Raw genomic sequence first — 27361 nt, 5'->3', positions numbered from 1 at the left:
CTAAATGACGGTCGTTTCCTGCATGATCACGCTGAAATTATATCAGTAGGACATCATATTTCCTTTGCACATCCGTTCATTCATTTTTTTCTTTTATTGCTTTATATGTAACCTCTTTTTCATGGGGTAACTGGTCAAAATGGCAGCATAAAAAAATGCAACAAAACAATGTAAAATCAGGCCACAGATAAAACATGGATGTTCCTAAAACATAGGGGCCAGATAGTAAAAAATATGTCTTATGGTTTGAGATACATCTTAAAGTTCTGTGATAAACAGAGTTCAACATGTGGGGATGTTGTGATTATGCGTCAGACTTAAATGTCCCGTACTTTAAAAGTGAATTTTCCATGTCTTTTTTGATTATGAAGCATGTTGATGTGCTAAATACAGTAAATACTGTGATCGTATCAAAACCCTCAAACCACAGAGAAACGCACACAGCCCACATAAACTGTACGTTTAAATCCATCAGGACGTCCGCGTGGTTGTGATGTCACAACTACACTATATATAGGTGCTAAGAGCTGCTACAGTGCCGTTTCAGTCATTCCCCGGTTGCAATGACAGTGTAGAGACTCAGAGAGCGCAGATGCGGAAGACCAAGAAATGTTGACCAATCAGAGCAGACTGGGGTGTGTACAGGAGCGGGGCTTAAAGAGACAGGCGCTAAAACGGAGCGTTTCATCCAGAGGGTGAATCCAGGTATATTCAGACAGACAGTGTGAAAACAAAATGGTGTTTTGGGGAAATTAAAGCATGTATACAATGTTCTAATAGAAACCCAAAATGCATGTATGAACCTGAAAATGAGCGTGATATGTATCCCTGAAACTGAGCAGGTCAATAAATTAAAGTTTAGGTGTGCCTTACTGGTCTAACTAATGTTTATATGGGTTATTCACACTAACAAAAATACATTACTAATGGAAATTTGAAAAATCCAGCATTAATACATGTATTGTTATTTGTATTTGTTAAAAATACACGGGCCTGTGTGTACACCCCATACCTCAACCAGACACGGTATACACACACAATAAATGTTATATTTCTTGTTCTTTATTTAGAATGCTGTAATGTTCCAACTGTAACATTCTTCTACGGAATGTGAGTGATGGGAATGTCAGATGGGAACTTACTGGTCTGAATCAAATTAACCCTAAGTCTGTCTGATTAAATACAATCTACCACCCAACATTTAACATCTGCTTACAGTTTGTTGTACTGATATGATATGATAGGATCTGCATACTTTTAGTTTCTCTTTTCTCTTTTTCGCATCTTATTTCTTGACATTAAAAAAGTAACTTGATAAACCAGCGGCATCCAACTCCCTCTATAAATTGGGATTGTATATCTGTCTGCTGTCACAAATGCCAAATGGCCTGCATCCTATGTACAGTAACTGAGTCCGAGAAGGAAAGGAGCAGATAGATGATGAAGATCATTCAGATGTTTTCACCCCGTAACAGTCCCATTACGTTCTGACAATGTGGGAACCTGTGAACTGCAACATTCCCAGAATGTGTAGAAGAACGCTCTTGCATGAATCTTTTTGTATTCTTTCTTTCAAAAGATGGTTTTAATATTGAACACTAGTGATGGGAATGATGTGGTCATGCTTATGGAAACAATCTATCTTGTTTACAAAAGCCTTTTATTTTTTGGCTGATGTTAAAAAGGAATTTGAAAATGTTAACTTTATTTAACATACCAAACCCAAAGCAGTGGGATCTGTTGTCATTTGTAGTTTTTATTAAAACCACCAAGCTTTCAAAACTGCACAGTTTGCTTGAGTGATAAATTCTCTTTTGCTTCTACTACTACTGACAACATTTGCTTAATTAATTTAATTTGGGGAACTATTTTCAACAACTTTCAAACACACTACATAAACTGTGTCTGAAAGTCTATATAGCTTGTCACAAATGCAAATTAAACTGCCTCCTAAGGACAGTAACTCAGAGTCTGAGGAACCCAAATAAGCTGAATGTTTCATTCTCCCATTCATTCCCTGAAGCCCAAACAGTGGGTTTGACTGTAATCTATACTTTTTATACCATTTACCAGCAAACCTCAGGTGGCTACCCATCCCCTCTTTAAGCTCTGTTTAATCGCTTATTTGACTTGGCCACTGATAAAAATTAAACTTTTTTAATTACTGTAACCATCTTGCTTACATTAACTGCGTAAAATCAGAGATCTTCAACAGGGGATCCAGGACCCCTGATACTGATTGATGGTTTAAAAAAAAAAAGAAAATGTCTAAAAAAAAATACGTTAACATGAATCCAACATATTATTAAAGTTAAATATTTATTTCAATGTCCACAACTTTGATGATAGGTTTACTGGCCTATAGATAAGGCAGCATCCACAGATACAATTAAGCTTATGATTCTCTGTTCCACATTTTAACAATAAAAACATGTGCACATACCAACTATTTTTGTTTTAAAAGCTTAATGTGTGCATCATTAAATGGTGCAGTATGTATAAAGGCTTTATGCTGCCCTACACGTTATTGTAGGCCCAGTTTGATATGCAACTCAATTTTATATAGTACATGTAGTAGAGGTCCATGCTCATCTTGCTTTCAGTTGCGGGGTCCCCGTTGAAGACCCCTGATCTAAAATTGAATCTGTAGGGTTATTATGGCTAACCGTGTAGATATTAGTATTTGATAAATGTCATCTTATTACATAGTCTAGTGTTACATCCTCATGTTTTAGAAACTGGACATGATCCACACAGTTCTGTCAATCAACTCAGTCTTTGATGGGCTAATCATCTTAGCTGTACTCGTAGGCCGTTATATTGTTGGGTAGTTTAATTTATAATAAAACATCAGATGTGTAAAGGAACTAGTAACTAAAGGTGTCAGATTAACGTAATGGAGTAAAAAGTGCAATAATAAGTGCAAAGTAGAAAATGGCATGAAAAGAAAATACTCAAGTAAAGTAAAACTACCTCAAATATGTACTAAAGTACAGTACTTGAGGAAATGTAATTTATAAAAATCGTGCCAACAATTATGAGGCTATTTTTATAGCTTTGTATTTTTAATGTAAAAAAGCATGTAAAAAAGGTTTGACCTACAAGTTATTGTAGGCCCAGTTTAATATGCACTTCTTCATTGTATGGAACATATGTGGTAGGGGGTCCCTGCTCCATCTCTCTTTCAATTAAAGGCTCCTTGGCTTAAAACAATGTTGAAGACCCCTCTCTTAAAGGGAACATTGATCCTCTCTCCCACAATATGGCGCATCTATATTCATATTCCTGTCAGATCGGTTCAGCTTGGGGCTCACCCAGGCTGCAGCATTAACAGTGCCACACTTTTCCACCCGATTAGCGCCTCCGATTCCCAAATTGTAATGCTCTCCGTCGCCATGGTTTACACTTGCTCGGAGCGCAAATGTCCACAGGGGTGTCGAGGCTGAACTATTACGCAGAGAAAGGATTATAATGTTCCCGAGTCCGACCTGACACCTGCAGACTCGGTGTCGGTGAATCCTCTGGTCCGGCGTGTGGTCCCCCCTGTTGCTTTAAGCAGTGCGTCCTGCCGTCCGACAGGAGGCGTGTCTCCCCTACGGCCGGAGCGCAGCGCTACCACATGCAAGTGCGGGGGAAGCGACTCGGCTCCTCCAAACAAATCAACTTCTTTGTGCTGCTCTGGTGACTCTTCCCTGCTCCAGCTCTACCTAAGGTAAGCCCATTCTTTCAAACTTTACATACATTTACATGTCTTACAGCTCTATTTGTTTGTTCTTTTGCGCGTTACCTATTTTCCAGGACCAGGTTATATCTTTTGGACACAGATGAGGCAGACGCAGATTTTTTTAAACATCGTTTCCAACCGGCAGAACCGCGCAGAAAACACCGCTACGCACTTGACCGGTCAGGTTTGAAGTTCATCAGTGAGTTTAGAAAGGAAAAGCCGCTTTCCCCCCTCCGCACCGACAACCAAAATAACATTTAAATGTGTCATAAATAGGCTCCGACTTATGGTTTAATAAGCCTTGGAGACGTGACCTCCCTTGTCTTTGTCCGACCTCTATTTGGAGACGCTTGTCACCTTTTGGGTTCCTCCTCCTCCTCCTCCTTTTTCTTCTTCTTCTTCTTCTTCTTCTTCTTTTTCTCCCCGGGCTGATGCCTTCACTCTTGTGGGGCTTGAAAGCCATTATGGGGGTCGTTAAATGCCTACCCGTGATCCGCTTTAGGAATGATCCGTGGATAACGTCTCCAGTTCGCGGGGTTGGATGGGAACCTAGCGGAGACGAGCCGCGCATTTCAATCCCATAGTTGATGAGCACATTAGCTTTAAATCAACTTTATTATCACACGGCGTTGGGGCTCCGCTCAGCCTCGTTTAAAGCCCCTTCTCACATATGCAAAAGGACATTTGTAGAGCTGTGGGTCTATCCGTAAAAAGAGCTAAAATATAAAAAGACGAGGACAATACGCACTGGTGCCAACTGTGTTTCTTTCACCTGCAGACCCCCAAGACACCATAAGCACCCTTCTGGCCGTTATGCACGGCTATCAGAAAGGCTGCTTTGTGTTCTTGATATAAGTTCAGAGCTGCTCATTTGAATTATTGCCTCTATGTGGGTTAATATACTGCGTACGCGGAGAGACAGACACATCTCACACATCTTTTTTCGTTTTGTGCATTAGGCACACATTGGCTCAGGAAACATCCTGACAACCTCTAAAATGTCCCTGGTATTTATATTAAAACCAAATCAAAATAAGCAAGCATATTTTAAAAAGTTATTTCCACTGCATGTTGTCACAGGCGACGACAATACAAAATATATCCCAACTACTTGATTATAATGACGTTGGTATGTTTTTTTGTACATCACGCACACAATTAGTTAGAAACCATGAGTGGTAAGGTGGAAGCAGGCAGTATAGAGGAACAATATTTAACCTTTAGGCATACACTGTATCATCATATGGATCTGGTCCAAACACAATGTCCTGCTGCTTCTTAAGAAGGCACACGAGCAAGGAAATCTGGCAAAATAACAAGGAACATACGGAGTCTCTGTCCATGGTGCTGAAAAAAGCCTCAATGCAAAGGTTGAGCCACAGCAGATTCTCTGTCCTTAGTGCTGAAAACTCCTCAAAGCACAGACTCGTTGAAAACAAATTCCACCAGCTATGGCCTAAATGTTAAGCCGCTGACTTCTTAAATCTCATAAACAGACGATATTATAAGAAGAAATGTATTTTTGTCGAAGCTTAATGTTTTCTTGAAAATAGCCTTGGCCTACTGTTAATTTGAATTTAGTGCTGACTGCATGCAGTAAAGGTAGCTTCCCTCTTTTTATTTGCTCCGTTTTTTTTAATGCAATAGTCTTGATCATGTCTAAGTTAGGAAGTTTAGAGAAGGAATACAGAGGATTTAGAAATGATGCATCATCACAAGAAACCAGCATTTGACTGAGCACTCACACAGCACATCTACCGACCTTGGAAATAATACAGGAAGAATGTATGCTTTTCTACCCAGATATCCAGTAAAAGTAACCCTTGTGGTTTTAATATAGTTATGTAATTATGAGAAGTATTCGTAAATAACAGGTTAGAGGTCACATTCGTAGCGTATCTAATATGACACTTAGATTTCTTTGCTTTTCAGACCACGTATGCACGGTTAGTAATTCAATAGTCATGTAAAGGAGCCGATATGGCCCTTCTTCAGATGACACACGTTCAATTAAAATGCGATGCCGAGGGTTGGCTCTTATCTAACAGGCTGTACAGTCTCGGAAAAGTAGAAAATCAACAATAAAAAAAGTAGGCTAATAATTCAAAAAAAATACCGAAGAGTGCCGAAATACAATGAAGGGGTGGTGAGCAGAGGCTATTCATCATGTTGAGGGTACAGTGACAGGTTTGCTTCACGGAGCCCTGTCACACGAGTCCAAGCTTGAGTGACTCCGATCAAACACGGGCGAGCTTTTCAAATTCATACATTGGCTTTTATTCGGCTGTGCGCTCCGCGGCCGGTCACGGCCATCGAACCGTAGCGAGGGGAAAGAAATCTGAGGGAAAACCGGAGAGCGGCGGCTATCTGGCCGGGGCACACGACACTGTGGAAAGAGAAAGGAGGAAGAGGGGGAGTACAGGGGCGATATAGATCAAGGGGGCGACTTGTGGTCCGCAGAAGCTTAGAAACATGCCCGATCCAGCCTGTGCGCTCCCCCGCTACTAGTGTTGGCTCGACGTCAGATGCTGTGCGGCAGTGCAGCAGGAGGAGCTCGGGCTCGCGTGGCTGCTGAGACCGCCGCTTCACTCACTCACTCCCTCTCTCTCTTTCTCTCACACTCTCACTTGGTCACGCTGGATCTCCACAAATCCCCGCTCTCCCCCTCTCACCCCCCTCCAACCTCTGCCTGTGTCTTTCAGTAGATGGATTTCTTCAAGCTCTGCCCTGCCTAACATGGATGCCCAGTCACCTCCACCACCAACAACACCTCCACCATCCTCAGCTGACTCGGAGTGCTGCTTCTTCTTGGCGCAGTGAGCTGGACACGCAGTGCTTCTTCTTCTTCTTTTTTCTCTTTTTATTTTTTTTTAGCTAAATGGATGTGGGGAAACCGCTGCCCAGCCCGCCGGTGGTGCCCAGCCGCCTTGCCTCACGTTAAAGAGAAAACAATTCTGGGGAATATACCGAATCAGGGAATAAAAATCCTGTGCAGCACACACAAGCACCATGAAGATTACCTCCCTGTTGATACTTAATGCGAGAGTCAGGTGCACCGGCAGGCTTCTACTGCTGCTTTTACACTGTGTGGGATATTCTCATGGGATGCCACACGTCTTGAGATTTGGTGAGCTACTTCTTCTTTTCCCTACTATGTTGCCCCCAAAAAGTTTAATTGGTGTTTTTTCATCTCCATAAATCACGTTGCTCTCATCCCGACCTGTTGGAGACTCACTTTCCTCCCTTTCCTCCCTTTCCCCCCTTTCCCCCCTTTCCTCACTTGTGGGAAAGTTGTTGTTCTGAGTGTTATTTGCAGTGTAACCATGCGTTTTAATACCAAAAGCACAGAGTAGTGTGTCCAAAGAGTTGGCACAGATCTACTATGGTGCAAAGCTGCCAAAAAAGAGAAATGAATATATAAATGATCCATAAGGAAATGAACTATAACTTGTTGCTATTTGGAAACTTTTATATTTAAAAGGTTTAACGTTTGAAGATATCAATGCCCCTCACACTACACCCTGTGTGTGTGTGTGTGCGCGTGTGTGTGGGTGTACAGTGTTTGTTGTTTATAAGTTCATATCACCCACTTGTTGTGTGTGTGCGTGTGTGTGTGTGTGTGTGTGTGTGTGTGTGTGTGTGTTCATTCAATAATTCATATTGTACAGATTATTTAAATGTGGTATGTATGCATATTGTGTGAGAAAAACAGAGAGACAGGTAAATGTCATTTATTACAGTAAACAGTATAATTTTGCATACTATACTCACATGCCTTGTCCATATTTTAGAAATATGAAGAATATGCTTTAGGGGAAATTTGATTGACCTTTTGAACCACACCCTTTTAAATTTGCTCAGTAAGCAGCTTGTCATTTCCACATCGTAGCTACAGTATGTGATGCTTACACAGGAAATATTCCACTCCAGGTCAATAGGTTTTCATAGCTGCATAATGTTATCCAATGGAAATATTTAGATGTTTCATGTGTCATTTTTTACACAACAAAAAGTCAGCATTTGTAATGTGAGGGCCAGTGTTTGGTGAAAGGGTTAAGGCCACTGATTGTTTATCACATAGTGTGGCTGAAACCACAGAAAAAAAAAACTATGTTAGCACATGCAGTTGCAGTAATAGTTAGTCTATACAGTCATGTTGTTATTGTTAAAATGATTTTATTTATTCAGTCATGTATTTATCAAGAAAACACACGGGTACGCAAACACACAGCACAATAGTAATGCACACAGATGTAGAAGTACGCAGAGTGCTGCTATTGTACTTTGAACAGCACACAGATGATGTATTTATATATCTGTATGGATTGGAAGAAACAGTGCTGATACTACAGTATTTAGAAAAAAAAACAGTAATTAAATCCACAATGTACACATCTTTGATTCATGAATGCAAATTGATGAGGTGCAGATTGATTTTTCCGCCGATGGAGCTGTAAGACCTGACTCTAAGAGCAGATGGATAGAAAGGTGAAACCTCTCTGTATGTGTGTGTGTTCAGCCGTTATCTTTTTTACATGTTATCTCTTTACATAACAGTGACTGGCTCCCTGTTTGGAGTCGTTCAGTCCGTGCGTGCTGAGGGAAACACCCTGTACCCCATTACATCTCATTATTTCACCACAGTCCTTCACCGCTCCTCGGCTAAACAGGCCTGTATTTTGGCAGCAGCGGAGTCCGAAGTTACGACAGTTACAAGCTGAATCTGTCTGTCGGACGGGTTTTGTGATTACGTTTATTACTCCTCTCTTTCTTTGCCAAGGTGCTCCTATTAGCTGCCAGCCACATGTGGGTTGACACGTCTGCTCAGCGGGCGTCTTTAGCCCTCGAATGGGGGTTTTTAAAGTTCCATCGTAGAATGTTTTCATGTTTTCGATTGTGAAAACATCAAGTGAGCAAACCAGTGGCTCAGGAGATAACTAAGAGCTGTGAAAAAAGATCACTGTTAAGCCAATTAATAAAGTGTGAGCAGCGTGGCTCAGTTGGTGGAGCGGGTGCACATATACAGAGGTTTAGGCCTCGAAGCAGAAGGTCCAGGGTTGAAGTCCTACCTGTGACAATTTCCTGCACGTGTTTCCCATTTCATATATAGCTGCCCTATCCATTAAAGGTGGAAATGCCCAAAAAATAATCTCTAAAAAAGGAGAATATCAATAAGTATATTGTAAATATTAAAGGGGCACTCCACAGGCAAGGGGCTGTTTGAGAAACAGATTAAACAGCAAATGTACAAAATCTAAGCAGCAGACGCTGAGTTACCCTGACTCTTAGTCCCTAGTTACCGAATTTCCCCTTTGGGGATGAATACAGGTGTATCTTATCTTACTGAAGTATGGGTCAAGCTCCATAAAACACTGGATCCTACACTTCCCATGATACAACTCAGCAATGTCTTTCACTAGACCCTCCTGCCCTGCATGTTGTCATCTGGTCATGTGTCCCTGGTGACATCATCAGGGTTATTTTCTGAGACAAAGTTCTTTCCGAGCCACAGCAGCTGCAGGCTGAATCGTACTCCTCATGGCAAGTAAACTGATGCGCATGTGTAAAATTGAGTATGTTTACATGCACACCCATATTACACTATTATTCCGATTATGACAATATTTTGAATTTGATGCACATTATGTAAACAGCATATTCCAGTTGGATATTCCAAATAAGGCCGTTTTCCAAAGATAGCATTTTAGAGGCAATCTTTAGACACATGTACAGCGCATTCAGAACATGCGTCTCAATCTGGCTTTTTACGCCCAGTTAACGACCTCTTGCCTGTTTACGGATTACGGTCAGCTCTGTGCGTTGCTATGGTTTCTGTACACAAACCAAGCAGCCAACAGTTTGCAAGGCTGCAGCCCCGATAAGAAGGAGAAACACAGCTTTTACTTTTAAACATTATCAAAGACTTGGATATCAACAGGTTTTTGGATATGAGCATACGCCGCTACGTCGACCTTTTCAAGAAGCTGGTTGAAAAAATGAAAGCGGGACGCTGTGTTGGCACGGTCCAACAAGTCCGCCGCCACTGGTGAACTTTGAAAAAATCCTGTTTTGCATGACAACATGTAAACGGGAATATAAGTGGAATATTCACTTTCATTAGCCATGTAAACAGCTTAGTTGGAATATCGTCTTTTTCGTAGTAAGGGCAAAAACAATATTATTTGCACGTAAACATAGTCCTTGGTGCCCTTTTACTGACTGCTGTAACCATGGCGTTCTTGATTGGGGAACGTCAACAGGCTAAGCTTAGTGGTTACTTCATATAGACACTTTGTATGGCTAATAAGCACTGTTTAAATGAATACTTCTGTTTTGGCACTCAATGATAGCTTTAAATTCCAAAATTTCAGTAAGTTCATTTCATTTATTCTTTTTATTGATCCCCAGTGGGAAAATTACAATTTAGACACTGTTTGTTAGTAATCACTACACACAGGCCAGAAATACACACACATGCTCAGGATCTATTCATGCACAAATGGAGAGATGTCAGAGTGAGTGGGCTGCCAGTGCTGGACCAGCGCCCTGCGCAGTTGGGGGGGGGTACAGTGCCTTGCTCAAGGGCACCTGGCAGTGCCCAGAAGGTGGCATTTCTCTAGGTACCAATCCACACGCCATACAGGGACTTGAACCAGCGACCTTCCAGTTCCCAACCCAACTCCCTATGGCCTGGCGTTATTGAGTGCTTTAAAGAGATCAAGGAGTGTATCTTCAAATAGGAGCAAGGGCCTCACAACACATAGTACTCCTTAACTTGTCCACTGTCGAAGCTGGGCTACTTTAACGCCACCAATTGAAATTTGACTTCCCCCAACGGGATTTCCTCTGATTCTGGAGCTGCTTTTAAATGACATGATGATAGCTTGCTATTAATGCAATAATCCCAACATTACATTTCCGGATGTGTTTTGACCATTCATTTGTAGTTGCTATTCTTCAAAATACTGTAGAAGCTTGCAAATGGTTCAAATCATTCAGCTGTTTGAAGAATAACGGTGCGGGAGTTATGGGTAGCTAAATTGGATTTCTATTTTGGAATTCAAGCACAAGAAAAAGAACTCAGAGTGAGATTGCCAAGGCTGTTGTTTATCAATCTGACCAGCTCCTGTGATAAAAGAAAAACTATTTCTTTTAATAGATTCCCATTGTGAATTCTTAAAAGACCTTTGGAATAGAGATATATATATGGTTAAAATATTTTTTTAATAAGCAGCTGTGCAGGGAATGACATTGTAGCGGGGTAAGAGCTCGCATGGGTTGTTTAGCAGTTGTGTTTTGTTGAAGACAGAGGGTCACTTGCTGACAACCTCTGAGGTCAGAAAGCACATAACTGAATTCTCCCACAGCCCATTGAAGATAACGCTTGATACACATCAACCTTCAGCAGCGTTAGACTGAACCAGAGCAACATGTGACCTAGCGCTTTTATTAGGACTCAATGGGTCTGCTGAAATGTTTGACTTTTTCTTTCAAGGAGTTGTATTGCAGACAGGTGAGGTCAAGAAATTTAATTACATGTGTGAAGGAGAAGCCATATTTAGGGTCACTTCACAGGAATACAGCAGAATGTATTTCAGTCCTTCTCTGCCTGAGCTGGGGCGGGAAAGCAGCACGGTTCATCCCTTTGGAGAAGAAGCATAAGCAACAAAAATAAAGTTACGTTTAAGAAAGTTGTTAGACAGTGTGGAAAAACATGGATTAAATACAAATGTATTATTTATACTGGCAGTTTATGACTCTGCGATCTATGCAGAGCGCGGAGATTGAATCTGCGTGCGTTGGCGCTGGCTGCCCTGGTCGGCATTAGTATGAAGGTCACTGTCTAATGGGGCGGACGAGCTAAATGTTGCAGGTCGAGGCAAGAAAAAACCCTTTTTAGCAAATAACTCGCTCTCTGAGGAAAGGCTGGCTGTCAATAAAAAGTTGACATTATCCTCCGGGCTCCAGCGCACCGTCTCACTGATGACTTGTAAATAAGAAGATTTGCAGAGAAACGCGAGCTGCTTAGAAACAACGGGTTGCTAAGCGGATCATTGTGCAATGGAGAGCATGAGGTATGAGATGGGAGGTGATAATCACAGCATCCTTTAATGAACAAGCTCATATCCTTATTAGCTTTCCAGTTCACTAATGTAGCTGTAGACGTTAAGAGCTTTCTGAATAGACTGCTTGGAGTTTACAATACCGTAAGGCGACAAAAGCACTAAATGTCTGTTAATTTTAAACTGAAAATACCTTAATTCCTCAAATAAAGACCGGTAGTCAATTAAAAGCCAGGCCTCTGATAGTGGCCAGGGGGCGTGGTCAACACGGACAAATAAAGGCCGGGCTCATATTAAGGCCGGGGGAAAAAATAGTGTGGATAATCTCCTAAGTGCCTTTCGTTTAATATGCATTCAAGTTCATCGTAATGTATATTTCTACCAATTTAATTTAACAGATTCAACAATATATTCATGCTTTTTATGGTACTCACGTAAAGTATTATTTCCCTACCAGTATTTTAGTCAGTGCGGCTGAATGTGTTACTACCATAGACTGTTTAAATGAATAATACACAGTCTATGGTTACTACACACTACACTTGGCTGGGTAACTTCTGTGGTTCAGGTAAATAAAGGCCCGGCTTTTATTTGAGGGAATTACTGTAGTTCCCAACAAATGGACTATTTCTTCCTGTTGGGAGGGACGTTTGCTAAACAGTGGTTAGCTGCTTTGGGAAATCACTGAAAAAAAAGAATAAACCTGTATTTAAAGTCTTCAGTAGGAACCAAATGACTAAGGGGTCACAGACTGGGAGGAGAAGCCAGAAAGGACCATGACATAGTTGGTGTTGTCCTTTCATGGGATAGACTACAATTTAAAATCCAGACACATTTGTCAGTACACATATTTTGCACAACAAGTCCTCCCAAGTAAATGACGATATTGATAGCTGGTTAGCACTTTCCTAGTCTATATTCACGACGTTCCAATTCTGGGATTGCTCCCTTTCCAAATCAAATTCCTCTCTTTTTGGCCGGATGTCGTCACCTTCCTCTTTTTTTTGTATGTTGGCGTCCTAACCTCCGGTGGATTTCTGAGGACTATGGTTACCTGGTCCTCAGATCTCTGCAGGGTAAATCCAGACAGCTAGCTAGACCATCTGTCCAATCAGAGTTTTCTGTTGCACGACTAAAACAACCTTTGAACCAAGGTATACCAAGGTTTAACATTACAATCTTAATAGAAGAAGTAGCCCTGATGTTTAACTCTTGTGTTTTATCCCATTCAAGTATGTATCGTCTTCTCAGGTCAAAACTGAAAATCAACATTGTTTTCTGAAGTTTATTTCCGTTTTTTGACACTTTTGGTGCATTTTTTTTAAAACATCTTTGGCACTATTTGTTTTAAACGTTTAACGCTTTTTTTCACTACCATGTTTAAACACCACTAACACCAAGCTGTTACCAGTTTTACAATTATTTTTGTAATTCATGGTCAATAAATCTCAAATAGTAGAAATTATACTTAATTGAGTTACAAAAGCAGAAATTTGGAATTATTTAGACTAATAGCTAATACCTAACATGGGAAATGTAGTTATAAAATCAATAGACTAGCGGTAGGCACGTCCAGTGAAGACACATTTTACTTCCGTAATGTTTGAATACTTAAATTTGCCACGGTTCATTTATGTTACTAGAGCTGCAGTAATGACAATGTGTAATACAGCATACTCTGTGTGTTGCCAGATCATCAGGTCATGAATCTTTTTACATAAAATGGACAAACCTGGCGACTTTACCACTAGCTTATCAAATCTTCAAAATGCAAAGCAATACATGGATATTCCCTTTTTAGCTATCTTGTTAAAAATGCATAAATTCCTTCTCTTTCTAGCTTCAGGTAGTAAGAAGTCTGTACATAACTCTGCGCTTAACAGGGAGAACAATCTGCAACACAAGAATATAAGTGACGATGAGAATCTCTGTGTTTAATATTTGGACTGCCACACTTGCGGGATAGCTCGTTATGTTTACTGCCTGTGTTGTCACACTTCCTAAGTTTTGAGACGCCACATGAGAGGTAGACACTGCAACATATCCTCCTTGTATTTCTAGAGGGATGATGACATGAACACTTTTTATCCCAGTCTGCGTTCCCTGTTTACAGAAAATTCAACACAGCATCACTTGAACAATGAACTGCCGACTAGCCCACGGTAGTTATCAAATTCTGATAATATACACTTCTCAGGCATGTAAGCATGCTGGTTCACTGCGGTGTGTTTGTGTGTGTATGTGTGTGTGTGTGTTGCTTTCCGCATTCAGCTGTTGGAGTCAGTTTTTCCCCTGTGGGTGTGTATTAGGAGCAGCGTTATAAGTCAAGGGAAGCTACTCTGCTGCTTGCTAGTGAAGTAAGAGATGAAATCTTGAACATAATCAATACTCATGATGGAAGATGTTCCATTTTTAGGTTTAAAAATGGAGCAGGTTATGGATTATGAATAGCAGTCCAGTCAGAAAGGCTTACATCAAAGGAGAGTGGATAATTCATAGTCTTTGGAAGAAAAGGCTCTGTGGTTGAGCATGATTATAATATGAATCCAACTAGCATGTTAAGGATTCAGCAATAAACATTCAGTGATAAAAACGGAACCAGCATAGACATTGCACTGAAAAAACACTTTAAAGGCAGCAGATGCAATTGTATATTGAGAATTACTTAAATGTTTCGGAAACATTGTATTTTGCTTTATTTTGGAAAGTGAGATGAGAAGATCAATCGCATGTCTATACAAGACAAGATGGGGAGACAAGAGTTGGAACAGCTAGCCTAGCTTTTGTCCGAAGTGACAAAATGTACCTATCAACGACTAAACTCTAAATCTTGCTTGTGTAATGTGTCGTGATGGTGCATTTCTCAATGACCAACAGTGTATCCATCAACTGAGTGGATCTCCGGGCTTATCCTGGGCTGACACTGAATGAATTAAGACCGATTTTGTGTGTGCCTGCTCTACCAACCAAGCTAACCTGGCCACACAAATTAAGACTGAATTTAACCCCAAATTGGTCACCCATAACTAATTTAAGGGGACTTTCACACCTGCCTTATTCAGTTGGGTTGTAGTCTCTCACTGCCAGCATAGGATGGAGCAATGGCGCCAAACAGCCTACGGAAGGAGCTTGTTTTGGTGGAACATGTAAGCCTTCAAAAGTTGTTGCAAGAATACAATGTTATACCTTGGTATACCTTGGTTCAACGTTTTTTTTAGTTGTGCAACAGAAAACTCAGATTGTACAGATAGTCTAGCTAGCTGTCTGGATTTACCCTGCAGAGATCTGAGGAGTAGTTAACCATAGTCCTCAGAAATCCACCGGAGTTTGGAACGCCAACACAAAGAAAGAGGAAGCTGATGGACATCTGGCAGAAATGAGGGACATCCGAGTTAATTTCTGGAGGAACATGAACAATCCTGGAAATGAAACATCGATAAAGACCAGTTCTCACTCTGAACTCGTAACATACAAACGCTTGGTCAGTTGCTGTCAGCTTCAGATCAGCACCCTTCAGCGTGTGTATAGAACACACCGGCAGAGCAGCAGCTATGCGGTGTTTAAGATGACGTAGTAGTAAGAGCGACAACGGTAGCGAGTAGCGAAATTCCGCGTGGTCGGGGTGATGAATGGGTCAAACAACACAGGACTTTCAACTTGGAGAACAGGGTTTGTGCCCGGTGTGTCACGTTTCCTAAACCCAACTGTCCAGTTCTTTTCCTAAACACAGCTAGCCACTTCTTGTCCCGCGTGTCCTGAAAACTTAGCTTTAATATGCCCACCTATGATCTTTTCCGTAACCTAACTGCGCCAAAACTAACCAAGCATGTTTAGAAATAATGCTAAAGGAGACTTTTTTAACGTCAATAACAATGCCAAAGGCACCTGACCAAACGTTTGTATTTTACATGATGGGAGTGAGAATGTGTTGATGAAGACTAACATTCCGTGTAAGCATTCAAGTTGTGGCTGGTTGATTAAGTGCATAGAGGTCATAGATTCTGGATGTGCTGGGGGGGATTAAAACGTTGAGTGTGAATTAATGTGAAGGACTTATATCATGCCCGGCTTTACAGGTCTTCACAAGTCCAAAGTTTTGAACCCAATCAGAGGCCTACCTGAACCCAACATGCATACATTAATATTACTACTACTAACAGAAAACGTGTGGGCCCTGGGTTGGGTTGCCAGGTGAGGTCAATGAGTCTCTGAACAGGCAACATGGTATCAAACCTGTGGAAGCTGCAGCTTTACAACGTAATTTTTATTTTCATACAAGTTTAAAGGTAACAGGCTAGCTGTTTCCCCCTACTTTAAGTCAATATGTTAAGCTAGGCTAACATCGCAGCAACTACTTCCTCAAATGCTGAACTCCTCCTTTGACACAAACTCAGGACAGATAGAGGCTAAGGTTGTCCATCCATCCGTCCATCCATCCATGCATTGTCCACTTATCCGGGTCAGGTCGCGGGGGAGCAGCTAAGATTGAAAAATCCAACAGTACCATGACTTCTGTAAAGTAAAACTGTAAGCAATCATAATTGAAAGAGCCCTGTCTATGTTCATGATCTCATAATCTCCAATCATATTCAAACCGCAGTGCTTTGCCAAAACATGATGCTCCATTCAGTATGCGCTGGATACAGCAGCCAGAGTCAGATCTTCATGCTCAAAAGACTGACTTTCCGGCCATTTGTTTACCAGCTCTATATCTTCCCTACTTGAATTTGCGAGTGTTAGAAGTGTTAGAAGTCAAGGTAATCTTGAGCTAGAAACAAAGCTGTCATTTCGGTAAGAAGTGTGCTAGTTGAACCACATTTGACCTCAATCAGAGGAAAATGATCTGATTTTATGGATGGTAAGGAGGATATTTATAAGAAGATACCTTTAAGAGGATATCAATTTCCTACACTTTTTTCTGGTTTGAATGGCAAATAGGTGGTGTTTGAGTTATCGGTGTAAGATTAGGAACAACAAATATTCTGCAAATGCCCCAAAAAAAAAGAAAAAAGAAAAGCAGAACATATTCTCTTGTCTTTAATATCTTTGAGAAATAAATCATTTGGCTGTTGCACAATAATTGTAAACATTTATCATTACCATTGATCATCCATGAGCACTCATTTTTGCAGTCTTGTCTCATTGTAAAAAGACAGATAAGGAGATCGCACAAAAAAAATCTTCTCTCTCATTTCTTTTAGCCTGATATTCACTGCTTTTCTTCAAGTGACTTTGTGTTCATTATGCCTACCTACAGTGTAAATTCAGTTTATATACTCTGCCATCAGCACTTCTTCCACCAGTAAGTGCTCTGCAAGAAAGGTCTTTCATTCAAAAGTGGTATTAAAACATGTGTGTGTGTGTGTATTTCTCTGTAACTAAATTAACAGCAGGCAGTGTCGGGCAAAGGCAAATGTTGCTTTATGACATTGAGATGAGGACATAGCACAACCTTTATCTGTTGCCAAAGCATTTAGCTAACATCTTTGGATGTCATAATGCAGTCAGGGCAGGCGATAAACCTGCTGTAAACCCAGCTGCAGCCCCAATGGCATACAAATAATTATTTCCAAGGACAGCTTGGGTGATATCGGTGGGCCTTAACGTTTGCCTTCACTTTTTCCTCCAAATACGTTTGTTTCCAACCTCTTCAATTGACAGACTACTTGTGTTTCTTAACCCATTGAACATAATTTTAATGATGTCACAATGCTTCCAAATCTCCGCAATTTGGTCAGTACAATATTGTCATAACTGACAGAACCCAGTGTTGACAAACTGACAGAAGAGCCGGTTAATTAACCCGAGTTGTGCCACTGAACCGGGAGAATTGAGTACATGCAGTGAAGCAACTCACTTCTGTTTTTTTTTTACCTCATTAGCGCCTCCACTGGAGTGGTGGTGGAATCAATCAGGAAATCGGCTACATCGAGCAGCACGATTGGATAGAAAGAGTTGTTGAAGAGTTGTAGATTGGAGAGACCAGGCTACTGAACGAGACTGAATGTAACCAAGCGGTGTCTTGGTTTTCGGCAAGTTTAAATTATTAACCAAGTCTTGTTTCTAGTGCATCAATTGTGTTCATGGCGAATTCACACATTATCGATGGAGAAGTACATCACATACAATGGAAGTGGGTGGGTCAAACAACACAGGCCTTTCACCCCGGAGACCGGGGATCGCGTCCCACCTGTAACAGTTCCTTTCCACATTCTTTTTTGCCTAACCACAACCGTCCCATTGGCGCGTGGCACAATAAACTGTGTAGATCGTTGAGAAACTCATACCGTCATCTGTTCACTTCCTGCAGCTCCTCTAAAGGTTTGGTCTACGATCCTCGTCACCCTTGCCCCCCCCCCCCTTCGCCCCCCTCAAGCCAAGCCCACTACGTTGTTAATGGTCATCTTCCAGAAGACCTCCAAATGGGATGGCTCGGGGGTCCGTTTCGTTGACGTAGACAAATCCAGGAAATATAAAGACCCCACTGGGACCCAATTGGATCCAAGCCTTAGGTTCCAATTTAAGATGCCTGCAGGGCTCACGTCGGAATGCATTTACCTAATTATATGTCTCTTTAGTATTGTTTACCATGACTATACCATTATAACGACACGTATAGGTCAGAAAAGACGAAAAAGCAGGACATTTGTTCTTTAAGGTCCCTATAGGCTGCAACGTCCCTCACGTGGAAGGTTGATCATTTTACTGTAAACCTCTGAGAAACACCAAAAACAGGGAGAACGAGATGAAGACCATGACTATCCAACTTCATGGAAATCTGAATAGTTGCTGTAGACCCATCTTGCTTTGGAACAAAGTGTTGGATTGAAGAACAGAGAAGAAGAACTAAGATATTTATATTGATGTTTTCCCATTTGACCAAAATGATGGACATCTCCAGACCCCGTCTACTAAGTGGAGCACATAGTAGGTAGAATTTACCCAAATGTTAATGCCTTGGAAAGACAGAGAAAGCGAGTGTATAGTCCTTATTATACAGTCCTTGGGAACCTGTTTTCAGCCAGTAGGCATGTTTGCTGAGACGGAAAGAAGTTCCACGGATTTACAGAATGGCAACACTCATTGTATCATCCTTCATTGAGGGTAACTCAAGCATATGATGTGTCAGTGACTCTTTTTATGCCCTTGGCAGCAGAGCACACGTTCTACCATTGCAGCACTTCCCCTTCACTTGTTCTTCCAGTTTATGAGGATTTCCTACTAAGAGGAGCAGCTTAACTGGCCTTATTTAAACAGATGTAGAGTGCAGTCCTCGTGTTTTAGAAGGTTGAGGGTCCTCATGGCTTGTTTCTTGCCAACCATGTGTAATGGGTAAAAAGATAAACACTTGCTGCTTTCTTGCCCCTGATAACAGGTTTTCAAACTTGTTATAAACCTCTAGTTTTACATATATACTTCTTTTGGAAAATTAACTGGTAGTAGGAAGAGATGCATGCTTGCAGTCTGTTTGGAATACTGTAAGTAGAAAAAGCAGTGGCTGGTTAGCAGAAGCAGCAAAGGCATCATGGCTTACAGGCAAAAAACATAGCAAATCACAAAAATCGCCTAAACTTAAACCTTGACAACAGAAAATTGAAGTCAAAAGGTATTTAGTTTACACAACTCAAAACAGCAAATCACTGTAATTATTCAATAATTATTTTAAATGTAGCTAGTTGTGTACATCAGTGCTGGTGATGTCACTCTCCATTTTATGTAGGCTTACACACGTGAACCCCAAATCTAAATGCAAAATTCCCTGAATATTAGTGCAAATTCCTTCTTCTTCCACAAAATGATGAATCGCCTCATTAAACCTCTCCTTGTGTCAGTATATCTATGGAACTCCTGCTACAGCGTGTGATTGTTTTAAGCTAAGCAGCAGCGATGGTCGTGGCCGCTGAGTGGAGGGGAGACCTCCGGTTGAACCATAACGATCTGTATGTTGTTTGGGATGGAAGTGAAGACATATCCCACGCCTAAATACAAATAGACTAGCTAGCGTAGCTTCTGCAGCAGTTCAAATACTTAAATTTGAGCATGTTTCCATCCGACAACCTTGTCCAGGAGATAATAAACTGCTTGCATTAATGCAACCATTCTTGGCTTAATTTCACCAAGATACAGACAATATTTGCTTATTACAGTGAACTTCAGGAGCTGCATGAACCTTTAGCTAGCTAGCTAGACTATGACTTCATTATAGATGACAGAAACACTATAAACAACCAAATTTAGATGGTTTTTAAAACCTGTTTAGATGACAAACATTAACCACAAAGCACAACGCATGATGACCTACATGGCAGTCAAAACCATAGGCAGAGATTAAAGTTGAAGCCGCCTACTCTCAATTTCAGTGACACACCAGTGTCTGTGGCAGTACCCAATGGGGTGTGAGGGTTTGAAAATCCTATTTCATTAGGTTATTTCCTAATCTTTGGTATGTGATTGTAATACTGCATTTAAAATTCCACAATGCACAATTCTGTCTAGGCTAACATTATATTTTATTACATTTTTTTCAGTACCCCCCAAACTATCGTTTTAGGAGATGGAGATCTGTACATTTGGTCATTTATGTAAATACTTGCAATAAACATATTCAGTATTATTATAATGAAATATCAAATTGTGCCAATGGTCATATTATTGTGTACTTACTAACAAAGCCATTGCCTACTGTACACTGTGTGTCGTATTGGAAATGTCCTCTGTAAAAAGGAGACATAATGTAGAATGACTCAGCCCACTGGTCTTAGTTTTTCTTGTTGCCTAATATTCTCTTTGCCATGTTCTCTCCATGTCTACTCATATCAGTGTTATTCTCCTCGCTGTTTCTACAAAGCCTGAGAAAATGAAATATTTTACTTAAATGACTTTATTTGCCTTAGCGCTGCCAGTCTGAATTATCAGCTTTCTTAAATTGAGTTTAGCAGTGGTGGCTTTGTGAGCATTACACAGTGTCCTGGCCCACAGCCAGCACACTGCTGGTAAATATATTTAAATCAGTGCTAAGCTGCTTAAAATATTCATATTTCACTCATAGCTAGTTTATAGAAATTTGAAACTATCTCAGGCTGGCAAATCAGTTACATGGATAATAAATATATATACACAGTACGTAAATATCATTGCACATTTTCGGGCAACAAAGAGAGCTGGAGCTGGTGAGCGGTGGTGAGGCGTTAAGCCCCAGTGCACAGTGTGTGTTTTTCTGATATGGTTGGCTTTAGATGCTCTGTCTCTCCAGACTGAGAGAGGCAGGAGGACGCATGCCATGTTCCTCTCAGCCTCATGATACTGCCATGCGTGGCGACGGTTAATGTGCCACATGAAATGCTTATTCTAAAAGCCGCTTCTCTGCTTCCTTCCTTGAAACAGAAAGCATCTGCCCGCTGTTGGTTTTGCCAAATGCAGCATGTATGTGGATGTAATTAGCTGAGTCTTAGATGCTGACCGGGGCTGAGCTGGAGGTGACTTACCGTGCGGACTAACAGTGACAGAGACGCTCTGTTCCGGCTGTACTGGGACACACTGAGAACATGCAGATCCATTCCCTGTATCACTGTGACGGTAATACGAACCAGGACTTCTCACGACACACTGTCCTCTGCTCTGAGTATTCTATCCTTGTGGTTTGTCCTACACTTGCTGCTTCCTGGTGCCATGATGACTTTGCCTGATTCAGAGTCCCTTCTGTAAATTCTGATCCTGATCCTGTTCTTACTTTACACAAGGACAGAATTAAAAAAAACTAATGCTACTAGATTAGGCTAAGGAAAATATTGTGGATAGGGTTAAAATTAGGGCTGGGCAACATATTGACATTATATAGATATCATGAAATGAGACTAGACATTGTCTTAGATTTTGGGAATCGTAATATGGCTTAAGTTTAGTCTTTTCCTGGTTTTAAAGGCTGCATTACGATAAAGTGGTGTCATTTTTTCAACTTACCAGATTGCTCTAGCTGTTCCATTATTAGTGATGGAATAACGGCATTATAAATAACGGCGTTACTAACGGCACTATTTTTTTTTTAGTATCGAGTAATCTAATTGATTACTCTTCCCATCTTAATAACGTTGTTGCCGTTAATGCCGAAAAATGACTCGTGTTACTATAATTGAATCTGTTTTTTTAATCAGACCAACTTGATCTCTAAGCTGAGAGGCAACAACTTTTTTTGTCTAAAAATGCCAGGTAGCTAACGTTAACTGCTGAAGGCAGCTCAGAGAGTCAGCCTGTTGTTACCATAGCAACCAACTATGTTCCGAAGGCTTCCTAATTGTTTGAAATAATGTTTTAATGTTTTAACCAGTTTTGTCTTAATCAGAAAAGAAAACACACACAACTAGTTCTGTCACTATTTATATTTTTTCTTAAATTTTTGTTTTTTTTACACACATTTAAATATTTTTCATAACAAAACTTGTTTTGTTCAAACTTGGCGCCAGCCCTTGGCAACAAGTAAAAAAGTCCATGTTTCCTAGTCACCCGTTTTATACAGACGCAGAGCTCCACACTTTTTCTGTGATTCCACAAGAAAACCACGCTATCAGGCTGTTCTTCCTCGGAGCCGACATCGGTAAACACAAGAAGAAAATCAAAGATTGACGTCGCTAAGTTTCATTTCTATCAAAGATTGACTATAAAGCACAAGGGTCATTAAGTGTAGTTTTTGTTGTCCAGCGGGACACTAAAGACTTCAGTCGGGGGGGTTGCTGGGATCCTAAAGAGAACTGTTTTTGGTGTTGAGTGAAAAGACTCATTCTAAGAGTTAAATCTATGAAAAGGAACACAAAATAGGTCTTATCACGGTCTTCCCTTGCTGTAGATAGGCGGGCCACTAGTTAGCTTAGCATAGTGAATGGAATCCTATGTTGCCGGTTAGCATGTTGTGAGTAAAAGCGAGCCAACAAAAAAACAACAACAACCTAATTACTTCTTGTGGCCTGCATATTCACAACGAATACAATTAGCAATGCAGATTAAGATATTGACTTGGGACTATATTGGGTGGAAGCACAGCTGAAGCACTGCACTTAAAGGAAGTGACGGGACGTGATTAAAAAATGCATTGCTGCTATAAGTTCATCCCAGCTAGTTATAATCATGGCTTCAACTCGGGATATGTATCAGAAATACGCAAAACCTTTTTATAGATACAACGACGAGGGTAAAAAACAACCCACAACAAAGTGTTGCTGAGAAAAACCTGTGTTCGGTTACACAATTCAGTGTGACATCCTTTCCTGTGTATAAGACATTCAGATGAATGACAAAACATCTTCATTTAAAATCAAGTGGTTTCAGTCTGACTTGACTATGAATGCGACATGAACCTATTTGTTACAGATACATGGGAGGAATATATATATTCCGTAGATGGTTTAGCCGTAACTGTTAATATTACACTAACTGCTAACTCTGTACCTAACTGTAAACATCATTTATGGTGAAAAACATGCAGAGTCTCCTGTACAACCAGCTGTGCATAAAGCAAAACCTATGGATCTCTAGTATGGCTGTCAGAGGGGGTGTTGTATCACTTGAAAGCCCTCGATTTCCATGTGAGTCCTCCAGATGTCTCTATCTTTTCTCCTGCTGCTTGGGAGACAGGTGTTTGGAGACCAGAGCTTGATATATTGTAAGTAAAAGCCTCTGATTGTGAATGGCAGAGAAGCCTCTTCAAGTCAATAACTCATTTGGAAAGAGTTTTGAATTAGAATGATCTTGCTGAAGGGAAGGTAGACTCCAGCCCGTATCCTGCCTCGAGTTGCTGAAGAAACTAGAATGATAATACTCCAGGAAAATCGATGGCAGACTGCAGCGCCACAGGGACAAATACCAGCACTGGTCCCTTTCTACGCCACACAACTCTTATCGGTTGAATTTCTGCTGATACGCCATAAATCCAATTCCCTGAAATGTCATATTAAAATTTCAGGCCATTTAGATTGGCTGGCGGATGGAGAATGACGGCTTCCCTCTCCCAGGGGCTGGGATTATATGTCAATAATGTCCTCAGTGCCAGGGAGGTTCTTTCATTAGCTTGTATTTAGATTGAAGTGTCATCCATATTATGAGTTTGCTACTGCGTCTCAGCAATGTGTGTGTGTGTGTGTGTGTGCTCTCAGCTCTCACCCTTAATGGAGTCGTCAGTTCGATAAGTCAGCAGCGTGATGTGTTAGGAGATACACAGTGTATGGAGTGACATTGTTACATTGCAGTGTAGAGGTCACAGAGACCACTGCAAACTGAAAAGATACTTGGGTTAAAGGTCAGTTAGTGTGTACCCAAAAAGTCTAAACCTGTCTGATGTACACATCTTTATTCACTACTTCAACTGTTCGCAAGTGCATAATCCAGTTGTCAGTATATTGACAATTTATTTTGGGGCCACTGTCAGGCCTTAATCAGTGCAGAACTGTAAATGAGTTTGAAAGTCTAATAGGTGATTACAATTTAGTTTAATGTAAAAATGGCATCAGTTTGTCAGAAATTACCAATCCTATTTTTTAAAAGACATTTTGGACATCCTTTTGAGAATCAAATCTAATCCAGTAATTTCTTCTAGACATCTGTGGTTCAGTGTAGATTGGACCTGCTAACAAACAACTTTTTAGTATTTTTTAGAGATTACAGAACTGGAGACTCTTTGGTTGGTGTTGCTTTCCAGCTAATGTAAACACCTTTCCTGGGTCAGTGGAGCGTTTGGTTTACGTTTCCCTGGGGGTCATGTCTGGGTGACAGGTCAAAGAACTCAGGGACCTAGTTGTCTTCCTTTAGGTGCTTTGGTGCTGGATCATCCATCAACCTCCATGGCCATGATTAGACTTGTTTTCTTGCAGTTATTTTCTCTATTTTGCTTGAACAGCCAGGACATTACAGTTTTTAAATGTATTAGCTTTTAAGATGTCCAAAACATACTGATTTACATCTCTTTGATCTTGCCTAACTTCCTCTAAGTCTGCCCTGCACGTCTTGGCTCATGATTGCATTGGTTATACAGAAATTCAATATTGCATTACTTTTTGCAGGTACTGTATAAGTACGAAGACTGAATGAGAACAGTTTGGCCATCGTGAACCATCAATCATTGAGGTTTTCATTTCAGGTACACTCTACAGCAGCTGATTATATCCATTAGCCGAACAAAGATGGTAGTTTCCTTTTTTTATTATTATTTTTGAAGGCTGTAGCAGGTCTGGCTGCCACCGTGGATTACCCTCAGCACAAAGCACAGCCAAGACAGACAATTTACAAGCAACAGTCTTCATTTTGACTGCTCACACACTTCTAACCTAAATTTAGAAGCTTACAACTCACACGCCTCTGTGTGACCGACTACTGTCTGCCCATGTCGGCTATTGCATCACAACTTTCTAACAAAGAACATACAGTTGCTCACAGTCCACTGCCCTGACTCTGTGGCGTGTGCCAGTCCTGTGAAAGTCCTGCACGCTACTGCATATAAAGGAGAGTGTAATTAGTCCAACAAGAATCAGCTGAGAAAATGAACTGCTCTCATGAGCTGTCCCCACTGTTCTCACCATTGCAGCTGATTGCAAACCATGCCCACCTCCCAGGCATTGAGAGATTAGGGCATGCTACAAATCCCTGGCTAAGTGCGAACAAATCATATGTACTACAATATTGCAACCATTTTTCAAAGCATACAAAGATTTTCCTACCTTGCAGTGAGTCATTGGTTTCACTTCATTTTAGATTGCCCAGGAAAATAGCCTCGGAACTTGCTGTGGAAAGCTAATCCATCCCAGGGTGGGTTTAGTGCCTTTTTAAACTATCAATTTATAGGGCGCCTGGTAGCTCACCTGGCTGAGCATGCACCGCATATACTGAGGCTAAGTCCCTACCGCAGCGGCCCGGGTTCAAGTCCAAATCGGGGCCCTTTGCTGCAGTTCCCCCCTCCCCGCCCCATCCCCTATTTCCTGTGGTCGGCTATATGTTATAAAGGCAAAAATACAATTTGTGGAGACTTACCTTCAATGCACCACTAAGGAATGTCAGACAGACTATAGTTTTTGTCTTTTTATGGAATCTGTTGGCAATAAGTAACATCAGCCTTATTCTTTAAGTTTGAAGCAAAGGATGATCAACAGAATGAGCATCACAGTGTTTCTTATCATCTCATGCAGGTGTTAAGCTGTGTCCAGCATGTCCAGATTCAGCCAGCCAATATGTGGTTTCCAATGCTTCAGGCAATAATGTGCATATTTAAAGCGGTTTTGTCCTGTTACTCAGTGACTGTACACACTGAATCTTGCATTTAGAGACAGGCGCAGACAAAGATGCTCTCATCGAGGAAGTGGCTCACACTGTTGACTGGAGAATAAAGAAACACTTCAGGCATTTCTTAGAAGTGCTGCAACATCACAACCAACAGGATCTCTGGTTGTGGGGTATTTTATCTGCTCTTCTACAGGCTGTGTGTGTGTGTGTTTGTGCATGTGTGTGTGCGTGCACACGTGCTATCTCCTGCTGTTATCTTCTCTCTTTGAAACTTTGCATGAGGGACTTTTCTTGTGTGTTTGTGGTCCTTCTTCCCTCGTTTACCAGGCTTTTGTAAGATTTCTTGTCTTGAACTTTCTCGTCTTCAACTTATGATCTGCCCTTTGTAACTCTGAGGGCATCTCAAACATCCCATCAGCTCACTATAACTCTGTATTGACTGCTATGGTTTTGAGTTTCCACAAGTGTGTGTGTGTGTGTGTGTGTGTGTGTGTGTATGTGTGTGCGTGTTGTCATGCAGGCTCATATCTGTACAGATTTGATTTCCCAAGATGTATCGGTCAGGCCTCATCACTTTCAGACAGCAATTTCTACTTAAAAAGGGGTGAGAAAAAATGATGGGAGGAGCGAAAGGGCAGCAAATAGAGTGTGTGCATCGTTGTGTCTGTGTTTTGAGAGAGAGAGAGAAAGAGAGACAGAGAGAGAGAGGATGGAATGGAGGCTCAGTTGGGGAATCTTTGCAGAAAAATATATGAAGACACTTTAGAGAGTAAGGGGCAAATAAATAAAAGATGTTCTGTTTGAATTAAACATGACTGTAAACAGCATCGGGGATAGGGACCTCACACTTAGTTCATCTGAGCTGGTCAACACAGTACATCACTAGGCCTCATGAGCCTGTTGGGGCACTGAACAGTTAGGCTTACTGCTTGTCTGGGCCCCCTTCTCGTCTATATTTTGAGTCTCTAATTTGTCTTCTAGCATGTCTGGTGTTTGTAGAGCAAACGCCAAAAGCGTGCCGCTGCAGAGCTCCAGGCTCGGGCCTACCCTCTGGCTGGCCCCCCTCTCTGTCGCCAAGTCCCATGGTGGAAAATCTCTCAATCAAAAGACAAAAGATGCTGGACTTTGATGGCGTTGTGAAGTAGCGAGGGATCATGAGAGTTGATCATAGTCTTTATTGCTGATGAAAATCTATGCACATTCACAATCTTTATTCACTTTATGTTACGTCACTCTAATAAAATCACAGCAGTGTTTTCTTTTTGTGGTTAACTTTATGCTTCATCCATACATACACACACACACACACACACAC

At 41.1% G+C, this 27361-nt stretch overlaps 1 protein-coding gene across 4 annotated transcripts in view; it reads left to right on the top strand.

The window, feature by feature from the left end:
• The first annotated feature begins 3485 nt into the window (after window positions 1-3485).
• The window catches only part of grik2 (glutamate receptor, ionotropic, kainate 2), a 337350-nt gene continuing 313474 nt past the window's right edge, over window positions 3486-27361 (top strand). For 3 of the 4 annotated variants that reach the window (XM_032517645.1, XM_032517644.1, XM_032517646.1), the window contains exons 1-2: window positions 3487-3712; window positions 6427-6851. In XM_032517645.1, the coding sequence (XP_032373536.1) occupies window positions 6734-6851 (118 nt within the window). In that variant the 5' untranslated portion in view covers window positions 3487-3712; window positions 6427-6733. Of the gene's footprint in view, window positions 3713-6426; window positions 6852-27361 lie in introns of all 4 variants that reach the window. The other variant, XM_032517647.1, reaches the window with a different exon arrangement.

This window comes from Etheostoma spectabile, chromosome 6, assembly GCF_008692095.1.
Source record: "Etheostoma spectabile isolate EspeVRDwgs_2016 chromosome 6, UIUC_Espe_1.0, whole genome shotgun sequence".
Classification (NCBI taxonomy): Eukaryota; Metazoa; Chordata; class Actinopteri; order Perciformes; family Percidae; genus Etheostoma; species Etheostoma spectabile.
The sequence above is the reverse complement of the archived record's forward strand: the minus strand, read 5'-3'. Positions and strand labels throughout refer to the sequence as shown.